At 44.5% G+C, this 25,181-nt stretch overlaps 1 protein-coding gene across 5 annotated transcripts in view; it reads right to left on the reverse strand.

The window, feature by feature from the left end:
- Positions 1-25,181, reverse strand: part of EXPH5 (exophilin 5) — a 54,478-nt gene that overhangs the window by 7,352 nt on the left and 21,945 nt on the right. For 2 of the 5 annotated variants that reach the window (XM_053385779.1, XM_053385778.1), the window contains exons 2-5: positions 16,906-17,063; positions 15,444-15,606; positions 3,985-4,042; positions 1,430-1,556 (exon numbers count right to left, since the gene is read on the reverse strand). In XM_053385779.1, coding sequence (XP_053241754.1) covers positions 1,430-1,556; positions 3,985-4,042; positions 15,444-15,606; positions 16,906-16,954 — 397 coding nt within the window. In that variant the 5' untranslated portion in view covers positions 16,955-17,063. Of the gene's footprint in view, positions 1-1,429; positions 1,557-2,638; positions 2,746-3,984; positions 4,043-8,289; positions 8,397-12,662; positions 12,749-15,443; positions 15,607-16,905; positions 17,064-25,181 lie in introns of those variants that run through there. The other 3 variants (XM_053385780.1, XM_053385783.1, XM_053385781.1) reach the window with 3 other exon arrangements.

The following is a 25,181-nucleotide window of genomic DNA, read 5'->3' on the forward strand; positions in this document are numbered from 1 at the left end:
AGTACCATAAAGGGGGGTGGGGGTGGAGCGGGCACTCTCGAGACTGAGGGGAGCATAATTCATGGTCTCTCTGTGTATTCTGTTGATTTAAATAAAAGAACCGGAAGAAGCTGTCTACATCTCTGATTTCACTAGGCAGCGAGCCTGGGAGTTGTGACAGCATGTGACAGGAGGAGGGGTAGAGGAGGGCTCAGCCTCAATACTCTTTAAACCAGGGGTAGGAACCTTTTGTAGCCTGGGGGCTGTGTTCCCCTCCGGACACCTTTTCAGGGGGCACATGGCAGTGGTAGGAGGGGCCAGAGGCAAAAGTGGGCGGAGCAACTGTTAGCATTACTACTGTGTACAATAGGCTAGTTTCCACACACACTTACATGCCCTTCTCTTTATATTATAATATAATATAATATATTATATTATATTATATTATATTATATTATATTATATTATATTATATTATATTATAATAATTATTCATTAAATTTGTACACTGCCCTTCATCCATAGATGTCAGGGCAGTTCACAGCATAAAAAGACAAAATGCATATTAAAAACAGGAACAAAAACCAACCAATAATCTCTCCTCCCACAGAGTACAGGATGTTACAACAGCCAAAGGCCTGGTTGAAGAGGAATGTTTTTGCCTGCTGCCTAAATGTGGATAACGAAGGCACCAGGCAAGCCTCCCTGGGGAGAGTATTCTACAAATGGGGAGCCACTGCAGAAAAGGCCCGTTCTTGTGTTGCCTCTCATGGAAGCAGCACACCAAGAAGGGCCTCAGAGGACGATCTCAGGGTCCGGGATGGCTTATATGGAGAGAGGCAGTCCTTGAGATACTGCAGTCCTGAGGGGCTTATCTTCTACGCACACAAGCCAGAAGCATCGTCAGAGTTCAAGGGCTCATTCCAGCTGGGCATCATCACTCAAGGAAGGTTCAGAGCAGGGCTGGTAAGGGGGGTGGCCTCAAGAGATACCCAGGGGCTGATAAGAAAGGCTTGGAGGGCTGCATTTGCACCCCAGTCCTGAGGTTCCCCGTGCCTGCTTTAGAAGATTGTCTGAACCTGAATCAATATATTCTGTTCTTGTCCAGACAGATGGTGCCAGTGTCTGCAAGAAAACACCATAACCGCTGGCACAATCCCCCTGGAGAAAGGGGAAATCAAAGATACTGACCTTCTATGTTTTTAGTTCCCGCTTTATTTTTGCTATTGCTATTTGTTTTAAACTTGTTTTCATGTTGTAACTTGCCCTGGAAGCTTAGGGTGAAGGGTGGGTAATTAATAATGATAACAATAATAACACGAAGAAAATCCAAATTGTTATTATCAAGCCAGAAGACAAAGGTAGGACACTTCAGTGGACATATTAACCTCCTTCTGAATTTGTGGACCCCTGATCTCAAGAAAAATGGCAAGGGAAAATATGAGCTTACCTCGTAAGAGCTCATTTTCCAGCTGCTCGTTCCATGTACACGTGTTGTCATCTGTCATCTCAGCTTGGTTTGCATCCAGACCCTTCTTTGCCAGTTCAGAGGGCAAAGGGCTGTCGCATGTTTCAATCTGTGGTGGTGAAGACAAAATCAAGGAAATGAATAGTTATGTTCCCCTCCCTCACCTCTGCAACAGCTTATTACCGGCCAATTTGAAAAAAGAAAATGAAGAAACGCCTGCTTATCTGAAGGAACCATACTGTACTGATAATTTTAATAGCAGCCTGGCTATAAAAGCGACATTGCTTTGCATTACTTCAAAACCCAACTGTTTGCTTCTTTCTTTCTTTCTTTCTTTCTTTCTTTCTTTCTTTCTTTCTTTCTTTTTTGGCACCCCTGCTAACCTGGGATTTCCCCCAGCGCCTGCAGTTATCTCCTTTTGGTGCCCATAAGGATCCACACTGAGAGAAGGAGTTCACTATTTGTATATACTATATGCCGGGGCAGCGAATGTTGCTGGACTACAACTCCCATCATGCCTGACCATTCAACATGCTGGCTGAGGCTGATGGGAATTGGAGTTCAACACCACCTTGGTTTGCCACTACGTTGGCTACCCTGGCTATATACAAATGGGAAGGCCTTGAAGGCTTAATAAGTCACAGGAGTCAAAGGTCCTGAGTTCCTCCACTCATTGCTGGATCAAATAAAAGTGTACTAAACTTCTTGGGAACAGTGTTCCTCTGGGTTAAAGTTGGAGGCATACTTCACATGGACACACAAAGAGGATACCCGAAGTACACAAACACACACATCTTGATGATCTGCTCCCAGCACAATGGGCAGGCATCTTCCTTGCAACTGCAGCACAACCCAGTTCAATATTTTTGCCTTTTGGTGCCCTTCCCTTTCCCCTGTTTAACCAGCCAGAGCTCTGGGAGGACACTAGCTTTACTAGGCAATAGTGATGCCTCTCAGACCTGGGCTGCAGCATGAAATGGGAATTCCCGTGGTGTTCTGAAGATGATGTCACCACCCACACACTGGCAGAGACCCTACGCAAAGAGTCATTGCTGACTGGGCCGTTCCTGCTCCAACAGGCATGAAGTGATGAATGCATCTAACACCGCAGCCTAATTTTTCCAAAATCCCAATACTCCCGTCTCTGGCAGGAATCACTGCGTTAGATTAATGGCAGGACACTGAACCAACTTTGTCGATGATTTCTGCATTTCCCGAGGGGGTGAAGGAGGTCATAACAAGCCGGCATAAAGCAAGGGACAAAATAGTTGGCTGAGCAGCCCAAGTCAAAAGAATTAATAATAAAAACCATGGCCACCGGGCTTGCATGCCTTCCGCTTGTGACATAGGCAATGCAGTCAATGACAGAATTGGCAACTATTATGACTCTGTTATGACCCATATCTACTCAGGCAACAAACCCTAATGAAGTCAGCCACAACATCTAGGGTTCATTCATCTGCCCATATTCCACTAATGTATAATATAATAATAATAACAATTTATTATTTATACCCCACCCATCTGGCCGGGTTTCCCCAGCCACTCTGGGCGGCTTCCAACCTAATATTAAAAACAATACAGCGTCAGACTTTAAAAACTTCCCTAAACAGGGCCGCCTTCAGTTGTCTTTTAAAAGTAAAATAGTTGTTTATTGCCTTGACATCTGCTGGGAGGGCGTTCCACAGGGCAGGCGCCACTACCGAGATATGCTATATCACCTGCCAGTAGCTGCCTTTCTGTAGCAGACAGACAGACAATATACACAGGGCAGTCTCTAAGCAAATGAACAAGCAGTCACAAATCTGACATTTGAAATGGCAATATTAAAAAACTAGTGAGGGAACATTTCAGCCTCTCTGTGGCTGACTTTTAAGGTGGATGTTCTCAAACAGAGGAACTTCCAAAAGGCAGGATGCAATGGGAATCTGATGAACTACAATTTATCAAGAGGTTCCAGTCTATCAACTGTGGTTTTAATTGGGACAGCAGGTTTTTATTACACTACATGTGTTAATTAGCTTACCGATGCCAGGATGTTTGCATTATCACCCGCACGGTCATCGTGAACAGTCGTTATTGGCAACATGATTGCCCCTATCTGCTCTTTCTGCATTTCACTTCCCACTGATATCACCTTGTGTGTATTTACACCTGCATTTGGTCACCTTTAAATGCACCTAAAAAAGGATTTTTGCTCTGTTTTGGATACCTTTGTGAAAATAATTATTATTTTGGCAAAGTGGCAACAGCCAATAATGACAGAATCACACACAGTGATGTGTGATGCAATAGCAACAGTCACTGGCAGAGTCACACCTGTGGCATAATCACTGGACAAAAATAAACACAGAGCCATGAGTACAAGGAGGAGCCCAAGACATCATCTCCAAAGCCCAAGTCAAATGCCCCCGTGCCATTAAAATGTGCAGCTCCACACCAGTGACAGCTAGAAGAGAGAGCAAGAAAACTCACAGCACAAGCAAATGTTAATTTAATGGACATTTATAGGTTAATAAAATAGTTAAGTGACTCACCGTTGCCATTTCCTCCACCTTGGAAGACATGTGGGAGCCCGCAGCAAAGGGGTCATATCTGCAAAAAAGAATTTAAATGGTTGCTTTGAAGATAAACCGGGGGGGGGGGGAATTACAAGGAATCAGCACTTGATTATTTTGCCTTAATATCCTGCGAAAAGCTTCCTAAGATACAGTTGATGGGGAAGAAGGAAGAATTCAGCTGCAATCCTGGGCACATTTCTCCAGAGTCAGACCGACCACACATAGTGGAATTTACTTTGGAGTAAACATGCCTAGGATTGGGCTGCTTTTGTTTTAAAAGCTTCCTCCTTCTATTTCTTCCTATAAATCTTGGGCTGTGATTACTAAGTACCCCACACCAATGCTCTGCTCAGAATTCGGTATTTCTGGGGAAGACAGCACCATTAAAACATTTAGGCTGCTTGCTGGCTAACTCAGTCAGTAGAGCATGAGATTCTTAATCTCAGGGTGATGGGTTTGAGCTCCATGTTGGGGGGAAAAGATTCCTGCATTGCAACGGGTTAGACTAGATGATCCTTGTGGTCCCTTCCATAGCTCAGTCCAGCTCCCTGGTTCTGCACACTGACTCCCCTTAGCATAAACGATTAAAATGAATCTATGCACAACACATGCATGCTTTTGCGGTTAAATGGCTTCGAGAGGTTTCCTAGGAAGCAGTTCATGACTGGAATAACAATAATAATAAAAATGCAGTAAGTCAGCCCTGCTGGGTTGGGTGGTCGTGGTCTCCTGCTCCTTCTGCAGAATGAGGCCCCTGACTTCTGCCCCCAACGTCCTGCCCCAAGCACATCACTGCTTGATCCAGGGTCGTGTCAGGAGCTGGAATCAGGTGAAGGTCAGCGATATAAAAACACCAATGTCTGTGAAGTTAACCCTTTATTCAAAGGAACCAAAACAGTCGCTACTGATCCCAGCATCTCTTCCCAGTAGCTCTTGCCCCAATGAGGCTGTTGTGAGGAATGAAGGTCCTCACCTTTCCACAATTGCCCAAGTTCCCTCCTCTACAGGATCCCCCCCCCAAGCAATCATAGATTGTGTCTGCGTGCAACCAGTCTCTGCTCTGCTCTGCTCTTGTCATTTCTCTGCATGTTCTGGGAGACCAATGGGGAGGGGAGCTGGTCCCCCTCCTCTCCAGCCTCTGAATGAGGACTGCTCTCTGCCTCAGCTTCTTCCTGCTCACTAAACCCTGTTGCCTCTTCACCGCCTCCTGCCAGTCTGCTCCCTCTTCTCCCTTCGACCACTCATCGTCGTCCCGCCACCAACACCCTGGTTCTGAGCCTCCTTCCCCTGGGGGTTCTCTTGGGGGCTCCTCGGCTGGGACCTCCTCTGCACCCAGCCAGTCCATGACAGGTGGGCACACAACACTGAGCAGTTTCATACTACATATAATGCCACGGGATACCCCACAGGAATCTGCAAGTGTCACTGTTTTCCCACAGACAGGCGTGTACACTCTTCTTCAGCTCCCATAGCTCTGTGGATCAGGCCAAATGCGTACGATTTCCCCTCCTCAGACAATACAAAATTATATTAATTGCGCAATGAGAAACCAGTTACCTTTCCTCAAGAGTCTCACGACATCACACCCACTGTGCTATCAATTCTAATTACTTGCTTTGTGAATGGGCAGATTAACGGATCAATTAACTAGCTTAGAGGAGGAATCTTGAATTAGGGCAGGCCTACACAGCACGTAACTGAATCTCAGCCCATCAGTCATGTATGGTAAGTCACCCGCTTCCATTCAGTAAACCTCCTGCTGCTTCTACCTTGAGAGAACCTACAAAACACACACAGACATAAGGGTGGCGGTTGTCAAGAACAGTATACCACAGTATACAGTGGTACCTCGGGTTACAGACACTTTAGGTTACAGACTCCGCTAACCCAGAAGTAGTACCTCGGGTTAAGAACTTTGCTTCAGGATGAGAACAGAAATCGTGTGGCGGCAGCACAGCGGCAGGCCCCATTAGCTAAAGTGGTACCTCAGGTCAAGAACAGTTTCAGGTTAAGAACGGACCTCCGGAATGAATTAAGTTCGTAACCCGAGGTTCCACTGTACAGACTTTACGAAAGAAACTCCCCAAACGGGTGCCACACGAAACAATTAGTAGCATAGATTTACACTGCCTGCACTCATTAGAGCCTTTTACATTCAGCACAGAAAGCAAAACAATAATTTTTTTTAAAATCCTTCTGCTTCTTTAACACTGTAGTTCTAAGCATGTTTACTCAGAGAAGTTAGTCTCAATAGGCCTTACTCCCTAGTAAGGCTTTGAGCTTAGAGCTGTCGCTTAAACCTTACACTTTTGGAAAGCGTTCTCAGTTAAGTATTCCTCCTTGCATCTTTCATTTCTCTAGCTGGTTTTCTAATGCTTTTCCAGGCGCACTCAGCTCTGATGGCACAAGCCTCTGCATGTCACCTTGAAAGCCAGTCCTGCTGCATCCAGTGGCACTTACTTCTGCGTAGGCATGCATCAGATTGCACTGCCTAGGTCAGAATAGGCGGGCAGCAGGGAGGAGGCAGAGGAATAAAATATTACATTTATATGCCTATACACAACACTTACCATACGAATGAATTTTTTATCATATAATCAGTACAAGTGGGACCTGCAATTGCAGTGTTCAGGACAACAAACACTCTAGTCCTTTCCTCACCCACCCCTGTTTTCCCCCTTTCAAAAAAGGTAACATTTGGATCTGAGTTTTTCCTCTAAATATCTTTTACACTTTTGTACATTTGGGTTCCTTGTGCATGGATAGTGCCGTTTTGGTTACAAAGGAAAGGCGCACGCAGCGTGATCGTCAGAAGTAAAAGGAATAATAAAAGCCCCTTCAAGGCTCGCCTTATGCCAGACAACTCACTTCTTTGCCTCTGTTTTCCCTTCTTTCAAAAGGGGAAATTATAAATACATAGCTGGGATACGAACTTGAATATGGTGACTTTCCTGCCCACCACAAGAAGGAAGTATGATGTCTGGTGCTTCTTTGCTCGACAGACTTGCTAATTCTTGATTATTATTTTTTCTATGTTTTTATTTTCTTTTTCTTTTAACAAAAAGTGTATCCATATAACCCTCAGGGTTCCTTCCAACTCTGCAATTCTTTGATTCTATGATTTAGATTCCCCTAATATAGGGGTGCCATGGAGGCTCTCGTTGAATGGCCTAATTCTGAACTGCGGATAAATCCTGCCCCTGCAGCCTCTTAAACTACAGATTTTAAACCAAAAGGCTTACTAGGTAGCCTGGTCCTAACCAATCCTGGCAAAGCGCATGGGCTGAAAACATTTCCATCCCCAACGGGATTAAATCAGTTCAAATTTAAGTATAGTGTATTAACTGACTTAAGTGTCAGGCTATTGAAGTCCAAAATATCGAGGCAAATCGGTTTGCCTCAAATTTTGCTTCAGGTTAGAGTTATCCATCTACTTAAAGAAGTGTGAAATGAAAGCAATGCACCAACAGGGTCAGCAGATCACTCCCGGCTTTAAAATATCATTCCTTACAATCCGCAAGTTTCCACCTGTCACATTTTTCAGAGCAACAACCTGTCATTTGTTAAAGGGGAGGAGCAGGAGAGAGAGGGAGAGGCTGGACTGACAAGCATCTTTATAGACATTATTAGTCTGAATTTACCCTGCCGAGTTACCGACATGCATTAAGCGCCAATCAACACCCACGATGTTGCTGTGGTAAATCCAACACTTCCCTTAACTGCTGTACTGTTTTTTTTTAAGAAAAAAACAACACCACACAACATGACTTACTAGGGTTGCCATCTCTTCCCCTGGCAGAGATACTGGGGTTTTATCACCATAAGCAGAAAAGAAACAAACCAATACTTTCCCTGTCCCGGACCTGCACAACATTCCAGTTTCAAACCTGGGCATCTCCAGGGAAGACTGGCAGAGAAACCTGTAGACCTTAATGAGCTAGGGAGTCAGAGCCAATATTAGGAAGCTTCCTATGAGGGGAGTGGGGGTGGGAATCACCTGCTCAGCTCCTGCCTGACATATAACCTGTTAGAGAGGCCCAGGAGCTATTCCAAAGAACTGGAGGTGGGCAGAGTTAGCAACCCTTCAGCATTCCAGAGCATAGGGTAGGCCTTCTCTTTCCATAGAACTGTTTGATGATTAATCCAACTTTCTACATCAAACAAACAACAGCAGTGGGACTCGGCTGAGCACGTAAGCAGGGCGAGTGCTAAGCCACTTAGGGCAGCTCCGCACGGTCTTTCCGAAGGCTGTCTCTCGAGGTTGGAAGGAGTTTTGCTTACCACACTGCCTCACTCTCCTTGCCGGAGTTGGCTGGGTTTGCCGGTGGCCGCGCCAGGCAGTCCCGTTTCCCTTTCAGCTTGCCGTCTCTTCGCACAGTTCGCTTGTCATCGGAAGCCACCATACTGGAGCATTCTCCGACACGCCCCCCTCCTTGCTGCCTTCCCACTCCGTCCTTTGGTCCTCAGGAGCTGCTTGTGCATTCAAGCAAGCTGACTTTATTACACTCTGGCAGCAAGTATAAACTGGCTCGCTGGCATGCTCCGGGTGCCTGCATGAGCCTTCCCTCCCCAAACGCTTTGTCATTTATTTGTAATGCGCCTTGCAGGCAGGGAAGAACAAGTTGAAAGGTATAAAGTGCTTGCGCTTTTTTTTTTTATTTCTGCAACCGACAGGCGGTTGGAGAGATCCAGGCAGGATCTATTTTCTTGCTCTACAGCTTTGCGGGGTTGGGGTGTGTGCCTGTCTGCCTCCTTTTGCGTTTAACAACTGACACTTCTATTCCTGTGTTTTTCAGGGCTGTTGACAGGCAGAAAAATCAACAGGTGAAGTTTCTCATCTCTACCACACCCCCTCCCATGGCGGGAAAGGATGTGCCTGTTGACTTTATGCCTGCCACCTCATAGGTCATAGGTCAAGGAGGTTTGGAGGGGAAGTAAGTTGATGCTCTGACTTGGATATTCCAGGCCCAGAAACTGGCCCACAGAGTCTCATGCAAGCAGCTGAAGCACTTTTACTAAACAGCATTTCCTTGTCGAAATATAAGCCCTGATGTCCAGTGAACGACTATTTCCTATATGCAATGCACATTCTTGAAAAATAGTATTGTTAAGGCTAATTCAAGTGCCTCGGACTCCAGGTGAACATTTTCAGAATTACAATTTGCACACTGTGTTTAAAGAACACTGAAAATGTTATATCATTTTACTGCTGTTAGCCGCTCTGAGCCCGGCTTCGGCTGGGGAGGGCGGGATATAAATAAAATTCTATTATTATTTTAAAAAGATGTGGTTATGGGAAGAGGACACATTTCAGGCTCAGTCCCTAGTATCTCCAGTAAAAAGCGTTCCAGATGGCAGGCAAAAAACCCCCAGAACTACTGCCAATCAAAATAAAAGAAACTAGGCTAGATGGATGAAATAGGAAGTTACCATACCAGGTCAGAATGAGGCTGTATGTTGACATCAGAAGCCTGTAACACAGAGAGGTCAGGGCTATTTAACCTTTGGCCCTCTAAATGTTGCTCAACTCCTGTTCCCATCAGCCGTAGCCAGCAGGGCCAATGGTTAGGGAAGATGGGAAGTGTCATCTAGCAACACCTGAAGGACCACAGGTTCCTTAGGCCTGGTGTAGGTGGCCAGATTCAAATGAGACCCAGGCTCCTGTACCCTTTTAACACCTTTTCAGCAGATGTGCTCCTAGGGATGTTTTTCAGGACCAAAGAAGAACCATCAGGCACCCTAAATCTTGAGTGATGGGAATATTCAAGGAATGGGTACCAGTTTCCTGAGTTACTATGACTTCTGGCCAAAAAGCAGAAACTGAAGTTACTTCCATGGAGCCAGGAGCTGATAGGTGACCGAGCAAGTCAAGCAACTCTCGGGCTGCAGCCCCATGCCAGCAGAAATGGAGCCCAAATGGGGCCACTGGGAGAGAAGAGGTAGGTATCATGATGCTTGGTAGAATTCAGAGTTGCAGAAGTACAAGAAGTCCTTTTTTTGGGGGGGGGAGGCACTTAAGTGAGCACATGAAAATCCAAAACAAACCTAGCCCAATGAAGACTGATCATCTTCAGTAGTCATAGAACCTTGAAGTGGAGCTCTCCTATGGGGAAAGAGGTTATACCACAACGGTTTGTTATGGGTCCTGCTTCTCTCTATCTCAGGTAACCTCCTGTAACCTCCTGGGCACATCCTTCCCACATCTCAAGCACCTCGTTCTGTATACGCTGTTTCAGCCTCTCAAGTCCTGGACCTTTGTTTTATTAACTTTGTGTTTTCCCCTCCCTTACACTTTGCCCTTTAAATAAACGCTCAAGGCAGTTTCCAAATTATTTAAAACAATAACGTCTACGTTGCAACAAACAATAAAAACATAGATTAATTAAAAGACAGGCTCACGGCAGATCATCTGTGGGGCTTGGCAGGATGTGGAAAGCTACCCGGTGCAAAAGCCATCAGCCACAATAAAATGACAAATGAGGTTCCAAATAATTATGGCACAAGCTTTCATAGCCTATGTCCCTGCTGAAGTCAGTCCACCAAGGCTAAGGTGCCCTTCTGCTTTTGTGCATGAACATTACCCATAAAATACTTGCTTTTGAACAGAAGTTAACATACAAAGTCAGGTTGCCCCAATAAAACTACTGCTGTAAATCAAATTACATCATCGACACTTCTCACATGCCAGAAGTAAGCAAGGCATATTATGACATAAGGGTCTGAAACTAGCCAGAACAGCCTCAGTAGATCTTGCAGTATGAAAGGCTTTTTACTTTTCAAATTTCTGCCTCATACAGGCTCTGAAAATCAAATGACAACAGCTCAAACCTGGGCATGTTTACTCAAAAGTAAGTTTCACTCCATTCAGTATGCTTACTCTCAGGTAAGTGTGTACAGAATTACAACCCAGGTTAGCAAAACTAGCTTCTTAGGTTTACTTTGAACAGTGAAAGGATTTGACTCTGGGGCAGGCAGGCAATTTTAACCACACTGTATATAATTTTTTTTTATTCTATTTTTGAACTTGCCTTCAGGATTTCTTTTTCATCTCTTCCAAAGTCTGACTTTCCCGTACCACAGGATTGCTTTCCTACAGGTTTCTCTTTCAAGAGAGATTGGACACCTTTCTAAAAGGTTTCTTCCTAATTACACTAGAACGATCCCCTCCCCTCCTTTATTAGGGATCTTCAAAGAATAAACAGACCCACCTTAGCTGCTTTGGCCAATTATGAGGCAGAAGAGTAAAAGGATCCTGCAGATGTCAATTGCTCCTGTCAGCATTTTGAAATTAAAGGCCTGTTTACAAATGCCCACATGTTTAATTACCATGGAGCTCAGGAATATCCCAGCTGCCATTCCACATCAGGGCATCAGAGGCCAGTTTCCAGTGAGTCTGTCTGCCTTGCTTCATGAAGTTTGGTAGCTGGATTAATGAGCTAGACAGGGCTGCTACCCGGCCAGAAAGAAAAGGGAAGGGGGAAAAACCAGCCCAGCCTGTTTTTGTCCTTTAACAGAGGTTTGATAATATGCAGGAGTTGGCAAGCGAAACTTTTTCCTTGGCAAGGAGCTCAAGGAGTTCACTTGTTAACTGCAGCAAGTCAAGCTGCTATTTTCAAGCGAAAGAACCCAGGGCCGGCTTTAAAGAACTGGCAACCCGCCCCCCAAAAGCCCAAGCTATAGAATGCAGAGCACGAATTATATCTAATAAGGACATATTAATAAATGCACAGGGTAAAAACATTGCCTGAGATTGATGGGTTTGTTCAGACACTTCCTTCCTGGCAATTACAAGTTGCAGGAGGATTAATGGTCAAGATTTCCTTCATTTAAATATATAGATTCAACAGCAGCCGGGTCACCCATTGTGAACCAACCCTCCTCATGCCCATCAGCTGAGTACAGCTTGCTCCAGCGAGGAAAGAAAGAAAGAACTGGGAGCCGACTTTAAGCTCCCAGTTGATCCTCTGAAGCCCTGCCCTTACCCAACCCAGAAGTGGTATCATGTGTATGGCAGGTGGGTGTGCCTTTCCTTAAACTGCCTGCCAGGCCAAATGGGAGGCCTGGTGGCTAAATTTGGCCCACAGGGCAGAGGTTCCCTACCCCCGAACTAGGGCAGCTCTTTGATTAACTGTAATTGTGCCTCCCCAAACTTGCCAGTCTGTGCTCTTGGAAAAATCTGGCAGTCCGGAGGCACCCTCTCACACATTCTCAGTTCTTGCGTTGACAGTTCTGCTCTCCAAAATGGGGTCCGTCTTTTTAGAAAACCCAGCAGAGAATGAAGCCACAACATTCCCTCTCCCACTGCTCTAACAATCCATCGATCGACCCTCCTCCTCTCCCACCTGCTAAAGGACACACACAAAAATAAAAAAAAACCAGAGACCTGTTTGCTTAAAGCAGGTGGAGACAGGTTTCCAAGTGTCCGGGTAAAAATCTGGCCTGGCCTGCTCTCGCGCCTTTAACTGCAGCTTTGATCTGCCTACCTGCAGGACGAGACGGCAGTGCCGACGAGGGAATTTCACCTGCTTTCTAAACAACTTCCTCCTAATGATGCCAGAGAGATTTCAGTGCTCTCGTCTCCCTATAAAGCAAACGCCATTGCAAAGCAACCTTTTGAAGAAGGCGGGGATTTTTCAAGCAGAAGACATAAATACCGCATTTAGCAATCAGTTCGGTGGCCGGGCTTATTTGTTTATGCTCCTTCGCACGGCACTCCGCACACCTCTGTGGGACTGGTTCCAAACGCCCTCCTGGGCCGGGAAGCATGACATCATCCGAGGCCCTGAGAAAGGTGCTAAGCGAGCAAATCCAGCCCACGCAGCCGCCAAAGGGAAAGCCCCGTTTGCACGTAACCCAATGCCTCTAGGCAACAGCGAGAAAGGAAACATACACTTGAGAGGAGAACAAGGCGAGGAGGACTGGGACAGCTAAAGCAGGCAGACCCTGAGCAGATGCAAAACAAACCACACAAAAATAAAGAAATAAAAACCACTAATGGGATTTCATTTACAGTGGTACCTCGGGTTACATACGCTTCAGGTTACACACTCTGCTAACCCAGAAATAGTGCTTCAGGTCAAGAACTTTGAACATAAGAAGAGCCCTGGCAGATGACGCCAAAGTCCCACCTAGTCGTGGGGTAGACAATGGGGTGCCCTCCATTTTGGTTTTTATTTATTTTTTATTCTGCTTTATTATTATTATTAACAATAATAACTAATAAAACAAGTGGAACCTGCGACAAAATGTTTGCATTATGGAGGGAGTCCTCCAAAATACTCCCAGTTCGCCACCCAAACAGTCAGTTAATATTCTGTGGTCAATGAAAACACTCAGTTCTCATCATTGGTTTGTTTTGGAGGTTCCCCGCTCCTTTGCTGCTTTTGCGCTAAAGATTTTTTTGGCACTTCTGCAAACCTTAGGGCTTCCACAACCCTGCTGATGCCTCGCTTTTGGGTGTTGGTGGTGATGTTTGGCTACATAATCATCCACACGCCCCTGTGAACTTTGGAGATAAAAGAAACTAGGGATGCCATCAGTTAAAAGCAAAGCCAACTTTAGAAGCAGCAGATAGTTAGCTATTAAAAGCTTGATGAGAAAAGAAAGCTTTCAGTGCATGTCTAAAAGCAAACAAGGAGAGAACCTAGCCTAGCGGGCTTTTGCAGGGAGGGCATTTCAAAGTTTTGGTGCCACCATCAAAAAGACCCTGCCTCTTATAGTATCCATCTCACCTCATGAAACAGGATTTGAGGCCTCCACCCTGACAGCTCTAACTATGCATGGGTGTATGCAAGCAGGGGCTTCTCCAGATTCTTTTTGAGCACAAAAATGCTCAACACACAAATTAGGAAATTCCTGTGTGAGTGCAGAGCACTTAGAAGGGGAGACACCAAATTACATGGAAGGAATGCATAAGATGCAACATGAATTTCATATTAAATAAAAGCAACAACAGAAGGATCCAGAGACTAGCTTTGCTCACGCCCTGCAATTAGCAAGTAGTTACATATCCTACTCTAGTGTGATCTACTTTCAGCCCACCAGATTTCCCTGCCAGCCAATTCTGACGTTACTGAATAGCTATGTCAAAACAGATTTTAAGGGAGGAGCTCAGTGGCGGACTGAACGCTCGCGTGGAGCAGGTCCCCAATCGATCTTTGGTGTCTCCAGACAGGGATGGGAAAAGACTCCTGTCTGTCACCCTGGAGAGCTGTTGCCAGTCAGTGTAAGCAATACTGAGCTGGATGGTGAATGGTCTTAAGGTAGCTTCCTATGTTCCTATGAGTTGTAGTCTAAAACATCGGGAGGAAACTAGGTTGGTGAAGGTGAGCATGGGTCATGTCCCCAGAAATTTCGGTCAGCTGCTCTTCCAGCTGTGTCCAAATTGCCTGCTCCCTGAGATGCAGCCACACCTTCAAATGTTACAGAAAAGAAGAAGAAGAGTTTGGATTTGATATCCCGCTTTATCACTACCCAAAGAAGTCTCAAAGCGGCTAACATTCTCCTTTCTCTTCCTCCCCCACCACAAACACTCTGTGAGGTGAGTGGGGCTGAGAGACTTCAGAGAAGTGTGACTAGCCCAAGGTCACCCAGCAGCTGCATGTGGAGGAGCGGGGAAGCGAACCCAGTTCACCAGATTACGAGACTACCGCTCTTAACCACTATACCACACTGTAGGAGGTGTAGGAGGAGGATGTTGGGATATTGCCAGGGAGGCAAAGTCCATCATAGCCCCCAAGCCGGCTGCTGGACGATCCATCGACCTCCCGTAGACAGGCAGCAATTAGCGACACGAAGCCTCACAAATAGATTGCCACATTCTTAGGCTGGTGCACACTCTATCAGCAGAATTCACACAGCGAAAGATGCACAGCAGGAGAACATTTTTCCAAGTTCATTTGGCGTTGGTCAGAACAAAGAAAAACACGACCGCCTGCATCGGTATTCAGGCACGAAGGGGAAAACGAAAGCAACTGAAAACATAAACATCCTGTGAACAGGAAATACGCAGACTCTGTGACTCACAAAGCCTGCTCCCTTTTAAGGTGGAACGGAAATATCCTAACAGAGGATTGGTAGAGACCTCCAGCCCAAGAGGCTTCCGGGCAGGAGGAAGATGAACGCAAGTATGACACTGGCGGTCAAGGAGCTTTCAACATTTGTAACGTAGCATAGTGTGAAATCCTCCGAGGCAGATACAGGAAAGAAACAAATTCATGAGGCACAAGCTCATGAAAGTTCATGGAATCATAGAGTTGGGAGTCTAGTCTAACTTGCCAGGCAGGAATAACTGCTAACAATGAAGACCTCTCCTCTCCACCAATCCCAGAAAAGTGCTTTCTGCAACAGAGCAGCTGACTCCAACCTGGCCCCCAAAGATCTGGATTTGCAACCAGAGCAAATGAATGCACACAGACAGGAAGCTTCCAGCTCACCTTGGAGGGTATTGGGGCTGCTTTTGCAGAGGCTTTGAATGCTGCCGTTTCGATTTTCTGAAGGAGGAGAAGAGAGATGCAAAAGGCATACGCAGCCCTCCCAGGATGGAAGGGGAGGCATTCTTCTGGGCTTGTGGGATCGGCGGGGCGGAGGGTTTTGCATCTGAAAAGGAAATTGAAATGATAAATATTATTTGTTTTCCCCCAATCCTTTGAACTGGGTTTATTTATTATTTGAAGCATCAACACAGTCTTTCAGTCATAATCCCAGGGCAATTTACAAAAGGAATAAAACAATTAAAATGCAAATGCAAAGAAAAGAAAAGAAGCTAAAAGCCACATTTGTTTTTTAAAAACTGTGCATAAGGAGGTTGGGAAAAATAGAACGGCCTTTGTCTGGTGCTAAAATGATGATAAGTAGGTGCCAGGCGAAGCTCTCTGGGGAGAGAATTCTACAACTAGGGTGCAGCTACCAAGAAGGCCCTGTCTCCAGAGGCCTCACTTCAGATATGGGGGGGGGGCAGGAAGGTGGCATCTATAAAAAACCTTCCACACTCTAATAATGAAGTTATTATAATAATGAAGAAAATGGAAAGTACAAAGCTTTAATAATGAAGCTTTGTACTTTCCTTTTTCTTTGAGGAAGCAAACCCTGTGCTTCACGCGACAAACTTTGTATAAATAGTCAGTATATTCTGCATGTCCTCAGAATACTCCCTGACTGCCATGAGTTTGGAGTGTGTATGTGTTTGTGTGTGCGCGCCTCTCTCTAGGTACCTGAATAAAAAAAATTAAGGTGAATCTGAGCATTGTTTAATGTCCACAACAGTATGTAGGACAGTTAAGAAACTGATCAAAGCAACAGTCTGAGAGAAATTCTCCCTACATCTGTATCAGTGTCAAGCCAGACAGCAGACGGGCTCCATCTTCCTGTCCTGATATTCTGATCACATCATCACCTGCCTGCTTTCTGAGCCCAGTTGAATCTGTCAAGGTGCCGTCCATCCATTTCACTTATCTAAATTGAATTCCTGTCCCCTGACAAGCAGATTGGAGAGGCGCACTGTTTTATCCGAGACCTGATTTCTCTCATCTCCGGGAGGACTACAGCACTTGAGTGTGATAAGTCAATACACAACGTATATATTTATATTTCCCTACAATATATAATTTCCTTCCCTACGAAGCTCTTAAATGCTCTTCCTGTCACAAAGGCCGGCGCTGAGGCAATTCGATCAGATAATGCTCACTGTAGCAGCCTGATCCCTGCCTTGACAACACACTTCCAGAGAAGCTACAGCTAAGTTGCCAAATTGCCTTTTAATGTGCTTTACTTTGAGATACTACTTCCACCTGAAAAATCTCCGGTGACTGTTCCTCTTCCTTAAAACTCCTAACGTCATATATCGGCCATTTTTATAGTTGGAAGTGGCCTTGTTTGGATGCACGAGTGGCGACTCACCATTTCCGATGGACTTTCGCAGTCTGTGAACTAGGGGTTGTTTGAACATTTTGCCAACATCAGCCTCATTCTGAAATGTTCTCTTCTGGATTTCTTCAAACCAGTCTCCGGTCACCCCTGGTAGTCCTGTTGCATCTTCCTTTTCCTTGTGAAGTTTGCTATGAAAGAGAACACATACGTGATTTTAACCGGGAATTATGTTTGTTTTTAATATTCTCAGTAACATCCCTGGAGGAGTGGTCTTCTCTTCCGCCTAAAAGGGGGTAGAGAGAATGGATGCTAATCTGTGAAGCACATATAGGAGCGCTGCAAATACACCCACAAAAGTTGCCAGCCCATAATTGCTTTACAGTGGTACCTCGGGTTACAGACGCTTCAGGTTACAGACTCTGCTAACCCAGAAATAGTACCTTGGGTTAAGAACTTTGCTTCAGGATGAGAACAGAAATCGCACTGCGGCAGTGTGGCGGCAGCGGGAGGCCCCATTAGCTAAAGTGGTACCTCAGGTTAAGAACAGTTTCAGGTTAAGAACGGACCTACGGAACGAATTAAGTTCTTAACCCGAGGTACCACTGTACTGGTATGCTTAGAGCAGGGGTTGGCAAGGTTTACCTTGCCTGGGCCGGTTCACTCCAGTGGAGATCTTTCTGTGGGTCAGATTGTGCGCGATTGACCGCGATTTCCAGCGTCGGCATCCATGTGGCCCATGGGCCTTCGGTTGCCAATCCCTGGCTTAGAGGCTAGTATTAACCTGCTATCCCAGCCAGATGGGCAAATTATTATTGGTATTGTTCTCCTCCTCCTCCTCCCAGTTCACCCAGTGGTGGCAAAGGATGATACAACAGACTTTGCGATGACATTGCTCTAGTATCACCTTCAAGTCAGAGCAGTTTACTAGGCTGTTTGTTTGTTTGTTACTTTTAATATATTTATATATCCCATGCTGGGATTCAAGGTGGCTTGCAACATTTAAAAACACGAATTATAAAGTGCAGGGCAATAAAAACAAACCAGTTAAAAACAACAATTAAAATACACCGGAGCACATTTTAAACCAGCAACTTAAATGCAGTTGGCCCTGACGGCAGTCTGGTGAGCAGCCGCATCTCAGCTTTCGTTGTCAAAGGCCATAGTTTCATCTGCAATCCTTTGCTAAAGTGCTAAATTAGCCAATAGCACACTTTCACATCCTGCTTCAGGCAGGCATCTGTCAAATAATATTCAAAGTACTGTATTGCACCCCCTCTAGAGGCCAAAAACTAGAGGACATGATTTCCAAACAACTGTGACTATATTGCCTTTTCTGCAGTTTGCAAGAAGGCGGTGTGATTGTTAGACCCAGGATCTGATCCCAGTAAGGTCTGGTACACTGATTGTTAAGAGTTGAAAATGTGAGATACACACACACACACACACACACACACACACATTCATACATCAGGTCTAGTAATATCATGATATTCAATAGCTGAATGCTCCAATGTACTACAAAAAAAATATCAAGTTCAATTCACAAATAAATGCACCGCATCGTGTATGTGTGATGGGAAGTACTACAAGACATCATAGTTGTCCCAGCAGTCACAAGCATATGCAGTGCAGTTTATTTATTGGTTTATCTTTCTCCCTTCTTTTACTCTGTACTCAAGGCAGCTTGCCACAAACTTGCACAACCATCATTTGGATCTGTGGGGCAGTAACTATGACAACTTTGTTAAGAGCGACAGAACTCCTCCATCACCAGCCTCCATTGTTCAAGGCTCCAGGGGTCAGCAACCTTTTTCAGCCGTGGGCCAGTCCACCATCCCTCAGATCATGTGGTGGGCCGGACTATATTGGGGGGGGGGAATGAACGAAAATGAAAGGTTGCTGTCCCCTGGGCTAAGGGGTTGGGCAATTTCTGAAGCTTTTAAAAGCTGCTATACACCTTTGTTCAGGGTTTTCACCTCCTTTTGCGGGGGCGGGGGGAGGAGACACGCTTTTGCAACAGAAAAAAAGCAAGTATCTTCCTTGCTTTTCTTCTACTGGTACCTGCCGCCATCCATTCTTCTCTGATTTAATGGACTTAGGGGATTCTAAGTCCCTTGGGGCAGTTGGGCTGTAAAAGCCAACCCCAAATTTTAATATAACACCGCAACACACTCATCCTATTTCCATGACAGTGTTCCTCGAAGGCAACCTTACTTGGCTATGAGTGATCACCAAAGAAGAAGATGATTTCTGGTTCTACATATGTCTGCACTCCAGTGCCTGAGGGACCACAGACATTTCTGAAGCAGTTGGGAGTGATGATCCAACATGGGAGCTCTCTCTCCCCAAATTTGGAAAGGGAGATCTAAGGTGCTATATGCCCCCTTTGAATGACCTCTCAATGCATAGGATTGCAGCCAAAATCATCTTTATGACCTCAGCAGCTGTACATGTGCTCCCCCAGTGTGATATCTGAGTGTAAGAGAGCCCAACCATGTTTAAAATGAAATTGTAAACTAAACTGAGCCACATTTCAAGTAAAAGTCCCTGAAATGGCGTGGGCCACTGAAAGACAGGTCACTTCCTCCACAGTGGCCTACACCGTTCTAGGAAAACTATGCTGAATTTCAAGTCAATGTGATTTTTAAAAAAGATCCAGTGCTCTCCTGCTGTGTATACACAACAGTATTGGCACTCAGCCCAATCGTGCTGCCCTGAGAGAGGAGTGTTATGGCAACTTGACTCTAGCTGGACTTACTCTTGAGTAAACATGCCCTGGGTTTGGTCTGTTAATCTTTAACACTTATTTTTCTCACTAGGTGTGTTGACATGCTGAACCTGGAAAGGCAATTTTGAAAGAGCACCTTCTGCAACACCCATGAAGTTGCAGTACATTTTACATAACAAATTGGACAATGCCAAAATTGAATGCAACCTCATCCTGCCCCCTGGTGTGCATATATTATTGGTACAGCTTTTGATTTACATACAGATATACGGTATATTACCCTTCCACAGTCTGTCATTGGTATAGTTAAGAAGAAACAGATTGTTATAAAATGGCAAACGCACTTGAACGTCAACAAGCATAAAGCGATGTGTGTTGGGACAAACAAATATATATTCTGTCATTTGCGTTTCATATAATAAACCAAGCTTTCTTTATTCTATTTGTGTGGGAACTTAGTGGTGGCATAAGGTTAAGGGTAAAACACATATTCATAACGGATACAACCTCTTGTTAGTGTGTGCATGAATGCATCTGAGTGCTGGACATGCATGTGAGTTCAAACATGTATGTGTAAACAGATCTCCACCCAATCCAACACCCAGCATGGTGGATCAAAGGTCTGGATTGCAGCCTGACCCTCTGAGGACCTGATTCATTATACTCTACAGGAAAAACCTCAAGTATGAATCGAAACAGGAGCAGTGTTCGAAATGCGCCAGGCGAATTTTACACCTGGCTATTGGCAAATTGCAACCAAGTGAAGATGCCCAGGCACCAGGATAGCACCTGACAACTCCACCATCTGGAGGCGCATGCCTGGAGATCCTTGGATCCTGACCCTTTCCACACACTAGCAACACATCCTGTATAGTTCTATCCATTATATTTTATCTGCACAATCAGAATGAATTTCAGGAACCCAAAAGTTATATTGAAAAATACGACTTTCGAGCTGTCTGCTCCCAAAATGGCAACTAGGTATTTCATTTTGGCAACGATAACCCTGGTTTAAGGAGCCATTTGGCGCCTACCTTATATATCTGTGTTTCTAACACTGAACAGGAGCTTAATTATTATTTTTCCCTTAGATGGAAAGCAACAAGGTTATTTACCGTATTTTTCGCTCTATAAGACGCACCAGACCACAAGACGCACATAGTTTTTGGAGGAGGAAAACAAGAAAAAAAATATTCTGAATCTCAGAACCCAGAACAGCAAGAGGGATTGCTGCGCAGTGAAAGCAGCAATCCCTCTTGCTGTTCTGGCTTCTGTGATAGCTGTGCAGCCTGCATTCACCCCATAAGACGCACACACATTTCCCCTTCCTTTTTAGGAGGGAAAAAGTGAGTCTTATAGAGCAAAAAATACGGTAATTCTGCAGAAGCTAGGAAAAAGATTGTGCAAATAACTTTCAGTCCTATCTTTCTGGCACTCCTCTGCTTTAGCTGCATTCCTTAAGTAGTTGTGCCAGAATCTCAATGGGCCAGTGCCTAATTCTGCATAAAATTCTCTAAATCCACACCCTTAGGGTGTGCAGATGCAGCAAAAGCATTAAAAAAACAACAACCAATGTTAGCTGTGGATGGTTTTGTGCAAACACAACCTCTGACTTAGAATAGAGACTGACCAAATACTTTCTCATCTGGCCACTGAAACTATCTGCAGGCTTGGGATGGGTAGCCCTGATTGCAACCCATTTCTCATTCCAGACAAGTACCGGTACTTGCACATTAGCAACTGGTGGCTATTGTTCTGCTAGGTGGTTATTGTTTAACTGAAGGGATGTTTGAGGTTTTTCTTTTTAACATTTGGGACATTAAAAAATGACACACCCACCTGCACTCTGGAGTGATATAGACCACAGTCCCGTGTAAGGTGCATTTAGGAGCAAGAGAACATTTGGGAAGCATATAATCTCCAAAAAGACATTGGATAAATAGTGCATGCAGGCCAAAGAAAAAAGCAGCCAGGAGCAGCAGGATCCTACCCTACAGCTGCCTTTGACACTGCCTGGCGGATCTTGAGCTGTGTGTTCCTTGTGATTTTTCAGTACTTGTTTCACCGTGTTTATTTACTCCAAAGCTATGATTCAGAACATTGTTAGATCACCTAAGTGCCTCTCTCTTCTGCTGCTGTTATCCCCTAAACTGCCATTTTGTCTGCACTAAACTTAAATGTTTCATCTCCCCTGTTAAAACTTTTGTGGATCCACCTCTGGGCAGAAGCGTGGGCTGATCAGATTTCTTTGCCAAGCCGAACCCTATGAAACTTTATAACAGGTTGCCAGAGGGAGACTGTCAGATCTGAGAAGACAGAATTATCCCCTCCATGCACACACAAATTGCTCCTCTTTTAGCTGCCTGGAGATCTAAGGGTTCACAGATAAAAAGAGGACACAGATTCCTAGTCTGACAGCCTGTCAAACAGTCAACCTATCTACAAGTTGGAAGAAATTGCAATTATTGCTGCAATTATTTTTTAAAAAGCCCACCTGTTCAAATAACAGTGAAGGGATCAGTTTAAATATTGAAAGTGTTTGCATTGAGATATGTATGTGTGCACCGCACACATGGACATTCCTATTCCATTTCAAATTTCCTGAATTCCTGCTGTCACAAACACCAGAAGAGAAATAGCAAGATTATCGATGATAATCAGCTAAATAGTTTGAGGATCTACACAACTGTGTAACATGCAGAAAACAGCATTCTTAGAGAAATCAAAGCCTGGAACTGAGGGAAGTCGGGAGGTGGTGGGTGGGTTTGTGGGGGAAGGTGGGGGGAGGGAGGAAAAATGGGGGGGAATAAGGATGTTATGTTTCTGGATAATATGTTTTGTTTTAATTTTGAATAAAAAAAGTTTTGTTTTGTTTCTTTTTTAAAAAAGAGAAATAGCAAGAGAGAGCTCTAGCAGGACCCCACCTCTGACACTTATCTGAGGACCCCTTAAAACAAATATATTCACTTTGATCAGCAACAGAAAATTGAGTCTGGGAACTGGGAACTTCCCTATCAGGGTTCCTGCCAACATCAAGGGGTTCTTCATACATTAGTACAGTTGTACCTTGGAAGCCAAACGCCTTGTGAGAAGAACATTTTGGCTCCCAAACGCCGCACACCTGGAAGTGATTGTTCCGGTTTGCGAACCTTCTTTGGAATCCAAATGTCCGTTGCGGCTTCCGATTGGCTGCAGGACCTTCCTGCAGCCAATCAGAAGCCGCACCTTGGTTCCTGAACCTTTTGGAAGTCAAACGGACTTCCGGAACGGATTCTGTTCGACTTCCGAGATACGACTGTATCTGGGGAATGCCATTTGCATGTCATCTAAAAACCTGGAAGGTGGGGAAGAAATTTCTGACAGTATGAGCTGTTCAGCAGCAGAATGGACTATCTTGAAAGGCGGTGGAGTCTCCCTCAAGGGTGGTTTTTAAATAGCGGTTGGATAGCCATCTCTCAAGGATTACTCACCTCTGATTTCTGAATTGCAGGGGTTTGGACTAGATGATCCTTGGGGTATCTCCCAACTACACATTTTATTTTTGAAGGTTAAAAACCCTCTTAGAAGTAATTTCCCCACAGTAGTCAAGAGTAAACCTGGGAATCACTTTTGATGTGACACCACTAGATTTTTTTTATTCTCACATGATATCCAATTTCCACCAGATTCCTTTAATGTCACTCACATAACATTAATTACATGCCACTTCTTTTTATTTCCGCACAGTTATAATGAAGTGTTGTGACTGTAACCTAACCAGCCCTTGAAGTAATGTTAATAGCAGATTGTGGTAAATATTCACACTAGGTGATAGATAGCTTTGTCACAAGAGGAAACTTATGGCCCTCAGTGAGCCTGCTTTAAATGACCATTTGCCCAACCTAGCTAATTACTTTTAAATAACATCCGTTTCGTCCATCTCACTCATTTCAGCGGACTATCCAGTTTGTTAGATAAGCTCCCCCAAAGTAAGGGCCTGTTGTCTTAAAACTACTACCAATGATTCAGCTTCTTAAAAAAATAACCATTATTAGGATACCACAGTAAGCTGCTAAATACTCAAAAGGTTGTGTTTTTAATGGACCTTCCTTCCTTCTTTAATAATTGGAGGGGGGGACAAGTAAATATAATTGATACAATTTATGCCGGTATCTTGTGTCCTTGCTGTACAATTATTCATCCATTAACATTCTTTTCATGGAAAGTTGTCTTCTCTCTCGTTCTCTCTTTTTACACACACATACCCCTACAATTATGAAAGCAGCCTCACAGGAGTGAATGGACCATTTTGTCCAAATAATCACTTTTGCGGGGTTTATCTTTCCACAGAAATTTTTCTGTTTCATATGTTCATCAGTAACAATGAATGCCAATTTCAAATACAACATTAGGCATGTTTGGAAGTTTTAAAGTTTTTAGCTTTGTTTACTAAGTACAAGTAAAAAGGTGCTAAATGACTTCATTCTGAAGAGCATCACAAAATTTCCCAGTGCAAAGTGAGTGTTTTCCAGTGCAAATTGCCCTATATCAATGGCCAATTCAATTGATCCCTCTTCACAGGGAACTCTGGGCATTGCAGCAAATTGGGGGGGGGGGGGTTGTTCCTAACAACTCTCAGAACCCTTAACAAACTGTAGCTCCCAGAATTATTATTTTTTGGGAGGGGAAGGCCATGAGTGTTCAAAGTACAATAATAGTGCTTTAACTGTATGGCAAGAATGTGGCCTTGAGCCAGCTACAGTTGTGTGGGATTGCACTACAGCAGAGATGGGGCACCAGATGTTTCTCTCCAGATGTTGGACTACAACTCCCATCGTCCATGACCAATGGCCATGTTGGTTGAGGCTGATGGGATTTGGAGTCCAATGAGAGATAAAGTGTTGGATCAGGACTTAAAGAGACAGATTGTAATCAGACTTTAAGGCAGTGTCCCTCAGATTAACACATATTCTCACTAGATGATGATGATGATGATGATGATGATTATTATTATTATTATATTTGTACCCCACCCATATGACTGGGTTGCCCTAGCCACTCTGGGTGGCTTCCAGCATATATAAAAACATAGTAAAATACTAAACCTTAAAAGCTTCCCTATGCAGGGCTGCCTTCAGATGTTTCCTAAATGTTAAATAATTACTCATCTCCTTAACATCTGATCGGAGGGCATTCCACAGGGTGGGCGCCACTACCGAGAAGGCCCTCTGCCCTTAAGGTCTCTCTGCTCCGTGTCCTAACAACAAAGGCCAAGGGAAGAAATGTACACGTTGTGTTTAAAGGTTGCCCCCCCCATTTCTCCATAGTGAAAAGCCCTCCATGTGAGATCCAGAACAATGAGCTCCAGAAACATGCTTCAGCAGAACAAATTATAAAAAGCTAAGATGGTACAGTCTTACAGCTAAAACACCTTGGGCTCTTTTTCCTCCTGTTCATTTATTGTTGTTGTTTAGTCATTTAGTCGTGTCCAACTCTTCGTGACCCCATGGACCAGAGCACGCCAGGCACTCCTGTCTTCCACTGCCTCCCGCAGTTTGGTCAGACTCATGCTGGTAGCTTCAAGAACACTGTCCAGCCA

The sequence above is a fragment of the Podarcis raffonei genome, chromosome 4 (genome assembly GCF_027172205.1).
Source record: "Podarcis raffonei isolate rPodRaf1 chromosome 4, rPodRaf1.pri, whole genome shotgun sequence".
NCBI classification, from domain to species: Eukaryota; Metazoa; Chordata; class Lepidosauria; order Squamata; family Lacertidae; genus Podarcis; species Podarcis raffonei.